Source organism: Meleagris gallopavo, unplaced genomic scaffold (genome assembly GCF_000146605.3).
Source record: "Meleagris gallopavo isolate NT-WF06-2002-E0010 breed Aviagen turkey brand Nicholas breeding stock unplaced genomic scaffold, Turkey_5.1 ChrUn_random_7180001833454, whole genome shotgun sequence".
Lineage (NCBI taxonomy): Eukaryota > Metazoa > Chordata > Aves > Galliformes > Phasianidae > Meleagris > Meleagris gallopavo.
Window position 1 is genome coordinate 5,359 of NW_011105048.1, and position 5,589 is coordinate 10,947.

Genomic DNA, 5,589 nt, shown 5'->3' on the forward strand with positions numbered 1-5,589 from the left:
TGTGCAGTCGACTTCAGGACGTCATCCAGAAAACTTTTTCTTCCTTTCTGTCCATATCAGTCTTCCAGGTGTAGCTGGTTGGAGCAGTACAGGGTTGTACCTAACATGCAGCACACAAAATTAGTCTCTTGTTTCCCTGTCACCAGTAATAACTGGTTATTTGCCAGTTTGAGAGATTCATCACATTTTCCTTTTTTCATTCATAGGCTTTGGATATAGATCGGACAGATGCATGGTCAGCTCATACTATAGCTCACGTAAATGAAATGAAAGCAGAGGTGGAGAAAGGGTTGGCGTTCATGAAGGAAACAGAAGACAACTGGAAGGTAAGCTTTGTCACAGCATCTCTGAAAAATATCTTTTTAGGTCGTCTTTGCCTGCTCCAGCCGAGTCCTGCAATTGTTCTTCATCTAATTCCTTTCTGTCTGTGTGTGTGTGTGTTACAAGTAATGCAGGTTTCAGAAATGAGTAGAAAACTTCACTTGAGGTGCTGTTATCCATGTCAGTTTTGAAGCAAGAAGCAAAAAAATGTCAACTATGAAAGGCCCGTACTCTGGACGACTTCAAGCCATTGTTAGTGAAATTACTCGGATGCCAAATTACATGCAAGTTGGGAAGCGTTCATGCAATCTGTCCTCTCTCAGTGCCTTATGTTAGCTAGGAGTATTGTTTAAATAAAACAGCACACTGCTTTTCAACAAGAGTGTCAGTTGTACAAGCACACACCATAGTTTCTTTTTCTAAGCAGGTTGAACGGGCTAGGTGTTTTTGTGACATAAAGCCATGGTCACTGCTGGCAGATGTAGCATCAGATAAAACTTTGCTGTGATTATTATGGTTCATTGATATGCACATGTTCATAGCAGCAAAGTGGGCAATGATATTTTCATAAGCCTTTTGCTTAGACTGAGAATCAGACATCAGTTGAGAAACTTGTCTAAATTCTTCTTGTGTATCCAAGGTGAGCTGTGAAATAACACATCAAAAGCACACAGTTCAGAAAGCTCATGTAATTAGTTTGTTCTTGTTGTTGTTTTGGGTGTTTGTTTGTTTGTTTTGTAATTTGGTCGGTTTTCTTTGCTTCTGGATGTGAAAGGCTTCATATGTCAACTGTAAGAAAATAAAAGAGAAATGGTGCTTCTGTCTCTTGTCTCCTGAAGTTGCTTTGTGTATCTGACAAGGTTGTTATATAGAAAAACATTGTATTGGACAGCTTAATTAGTCTGTCATGTAGTCCTTTGCTGCAAGTAAAGCTTAATTTTTATTTGTGATGTGCAGCATGTTTTTTCCTGACCATTACCCACGGAGCAGGTAATATGGTAATGTTCAGAGCAGAAGCTTGCATGGTTTGCTGTTGAGAGAACTCCCAGGAATTTATTTCAGTCAAGTGAGGTCATCATTTCACCTCACCCTAAGAGTAAGGCTGGATAATGAGACTAGATAGATGGTTTACTTTTCAGGTGTTTTTAAAGTTAATCTGTTCAGATATCAAGTTTAGATGTGCAAGCAACCCTCTCTTGAGGTTCATATCTGTCATGTCTTTAGAAAGCATCTCATCCTTTGACACAATACTTTTAATGACAGTTTGGGTGGCACCTTCAAAACCACCACCAACATTTTTAAAATGGCTCTCTAACTTTTGAAACCTGTTTGGACTCTGTTTCTTAAAATAGTTCCATGTCTCTATCATTTATACCCTTTATTTGAATAAAACAAGATTTAGAATAAAGCAGAAGTATAATTGTCTGATGTATCCTCTTGCCTGGTCCAATATAGTTAAGACTTATAACAGCTGACATTGTCATAATAAGGCTTATAATAGCTGACACTGTCATAATGAAATGTACATATTCACTTATGCAATATTTTTCATTTTTGCCATCATGAAGCCAGTTAAGATGTAATCATGTTGAAGAAAGCAGAGCTTTCTAAGGCTTTAAATAAAGTTGTTTGTATTTGGCCTGATCAATTGAAAATTTTCTAATGACTGGGATTACCTATCTGTACTGCCAGAGTATTTGTGCTCTATTTGTTGCCCACTTCTCACTTAGCAATTTAATCTCATTCAAAACTCCAAGTCAGCAGCGGAAGAGGGCTTTTGTTTTATACAGTGAGGTAATCCCATATTCTTATTCATATGTTGTTTGGTATGTTGATATGGTAGTAAACGTGGTATGATGAGATTTATGCCAAACACTTAACTTTTGAGCTGCTGCTGTTGATTTTGTGGTGTAATATTAAACAAGGAAAGATTACTACAGGACTTATTGTAGCTCAGTAAAGCTCTGACATTCACTGGGAACCTTTTTGCTTCTTGCAATTGAAGGAGTTGTCAGCATGATAATGAAGATGCTTTTTCCACTTGTGAGAAGATTAAATTTAACTACTGTGTTAGAGAGAATGAGAAGAGAGAACCTTCCTGGTATTTTGGTTTTTCCCTTAAGGATAAAGGAATTATATTCCTGTTTGTCTATTCTCAGCATGCTCACAAAAGTCAACAGCAGTTACATTGCCTTGAAGTACAGGCTAGGGAAGAGCATTTGAACTCCTGGTGTCAGCTGGGAAGTATGGTGCAAGGTTCGTACCGTTCAGGGAATATTCATCTCATCTGAGGAACTGCCCATGTATTTGGGATCTGTTTTGTAGTCATAGTAAGATGTAATTTTAAGAAGTGATTACTCAGTCTGAGATGGAGATCAAGGTGAGTGTGATGAATGGCCCTCATAAGGTGGGCCTTTCCTCCGCACTGTCTAGCCACACTGCTTCAGTCAAGACCCTTACGTTTTAGAAGAGGCAAATCTTACTCTTGTGATAGCAAGATAGCTTTTGGATTTTTTTCCTTAAGGAGTGCTGCAAGAAAGTGAATTCTCCTGAGGCATCCAAGCGCAGTTCTTCTCTGGAAAAAGACTTGGGGGAAACTGATTTTTTGTAGTGTCTCCCTGAATTGGAAAGGAGCGAGTGTAACAATGAGAGATTTTATGTAGGCCAGCTGATGTGAAGTTCTTGTCTGTCCTGACTTTTGAAGCACTTGCCTGTTGAAGAGGAGAACAGAAATCTGCCTAGAGATGTTGAAATGAAAAGTTATTATGTAAATCGTAATATTTCTCTCTTTTTACTTTTTTGCAGGGCAGTGATATGCTTACTACCCACAATTACTGGCATTGGGCTTTAGGCTTCATAGAAAAGGTATGAGATGTTTTTTGATTTATGGTCCAGACAGATAATTCATCCAATGCTAGTTAAAAGGCAATCCTAGCACTCATAGGGGTTTATGGGTTATTTCAAGGAATGCTTGAAATAAATAGCTTGAAATAAATGCTTGAAATAAAATAGCACAAGGACGTTTTTACAAGATAGTCCTATAGTCCCATTAGCTTGACAGTTTTTCATTACACTGAACAAAGATCCATTATCTTTGCTAGAATGTTGAAGGATTGCTGTGAGACTTTCCCATCTTTGAAGATGAAATAATCTCACTGATTACACTTGGTACAATTATTTGATGGATATATGAACTTGGATCTCCTATTTTTAGAAAAAAAACCAGAAAATTCTCTTCAAGTTCAATATTAAGTTGCTGGCCTCAAAATTCACTGACTAAAAAAAGACTAATCTCTAAATTTGGTAGCTAATTATGTTGATCAGTGTTTTTTATGTTTAATTATGTTGATGATTCATGTTACTAATTCCTGTTATTAAAGTGATTTAAAATTTAGTGAAACTCCTTTGTAATGATTGCAACTTATCCAGCATATCAGGTTGCAGTGCAGGATTTCCTTGGAGTTCATAATGCTTAGCACTTGTCATATTTGTCTCTTTAGTGAATTGGACCCCATCTCATTGAAGAGGTGCTATCCTTTGGTCAGAACACAGTGTCAGTTGCTTATGCTTCATAGTAATGATATAGAAAGCATAGCTCTAACAGTAGTCTAGTAGCTTGTTTGTTTTGCCACCTTCTGTCTATACAGATTTTTTTACAGCATGCTTAAGAAAGTGCACATGTTTTATGAAACAGTACTTTTTGCAAAGGATCCTGAAAGGAAGGTGAGAAAGAGAGATGAAACCTCATCTTTCTCCCTCATATGTAACAAACACCAGTATTTGTTCTCATTATTAAATGAAAACTAAATATACTGGTTGTTTTAGCTAGTAAATCCTGCGTTGTCTTGGTCTTTTCTCTCTTTCTTTTTTTTTTTTTTTCCTGAAGTCATGTGACAGCAAAGTAATGTTATGGTATCTCTTAATTGTATTTATATCTTTGGTTGCTACCCATCACTCTTGCTTAGTCTACCAGAATATTAATCACACGGTCCTTGTTTGCTTTTACAGGGGGAATATGAGGCTGCTTTGACAATTTATGACAACCATGTGAGTAGGGGTCTTTTATATTTATTGAAGGGCATACTTCAGATTTTGATATGTGTTTTCATCCTTCTGTAAGAAATTGAAACCTACTATAATTTTGTACAGTGCACATAAGTTTGATTATCTGAGTAAGTTCCTGTTAGCAAGGCTTACGGGTACTTGTGATTACAGATTGCTCCTAAGCTCCTGTCGGGTAGAAGCATGCTGGATATAGTAGATAGCTCTTCGATGCTGTACAGGCTTCACCTGGAAGGTAGGATATTCAACTGTAATTCTTTTTAAACAGTAAGGGGAAGAGTTTCCTTTTTATCTCCCCTTCCAACGCACACCCTGGCATGTCAGAAAAGTGTTTAAAGACACTTAGAGAGCTAGCTTGGTCAGTGTTACAAAAGAAATCTTGCCATTCTGCTCTTGAGAAAAGTCCCAGTGTGAAGATTATAATAGTAAGCTGAATTGGTTTGGGTGGGATAGAGTTAGAATCTCATTCAGCTTAAGCTAACTTGGGTCACGTATTTATTTATTCGAAAGTTCAGCTTACGTTGTCCTTGAAGATGTGATGCTGAAAAATCAAGTACGTTAGCCTCTAAAAAGCTATAGAACTTTCTCCAAGCAAATTTCAAATTAGATACTTCATATTTTGATATTAATTAGCCTCTGGCTTTTATGTACTCCCATAACTCATTGGCATTTCTTCTTAAGTTTTCAAAGCTAAAATTTGTGTTCCTGAACAAGGCAAGGAGGAATGACTTTCCTAATATGCTACTGCAAGACTAATGATGCATTGGGTTTGTTTATGAAATTCATCTTATTAGTCTGTCATTTGATTGCTGTGGGTGATTTGGAATGAACATCTTCTCCAAGCAGATGGCAGCAATCACCTAACGAAGAGAGATACTCACATAATGCAATCTAGAATATTGCTGATGAATTACTGACACTCAATGAAACCTTTGCCCAGAGAAGGCATAAACATTACTCTACAATATAATTTCAGAGACTGTCTTTTTGAGTTCAGTAGCAGTGCTATCCATGGCACGTGATGCTGATCCATACTACTAAGCGATGTTTTTGCCCTTGGTATTTTGATTAAAAAAATATCTTTTACTCAAAGGTGTGAAGCTTGGAGACAGGTGGGACAATGTCCTCAAGCGTGCAAAGAAGCACACCAAAGATCATGTTCTTCTTTTCAATGATGCACACATGTTGATGTCCTCACTTGGAGCC

General features: G+C 37.3%; 1 protein-coding gene across 1 annotated transcript in view; it reads left to right on the top strand.

The window, feature by feature from the left end:
• Positions 1-5,589, top strand: part of LOC104915621 (tetratricopeptide repeat protein 38-like) — a gene marked incomplete at its 5' end in the record, with an annotated part of 12,443 nt that overhangs the window by 4,978 nt on the left and 1,876 nt on the right. The window contains 5 exons of the mRNA XM_019610920.1: positions 207-326; positions 3,127-3,186; positions 4,330-4,368; positions 4,537-4,618; positions 5,477-5,589. Coding sequence (XP_019466465.1) covers positions 207-326; positions 3,127-3,186; positions 4,330-4,368; positions 4,537-4,618; positions 5,477-5,589 — 414 coding nt within the window. The remainder of the gene's footprint in view (positions 1-206; positions 327-3,126; positions 3,187-4,329; positions 4,369-4,536; positions 4,619-5,476) is intronic.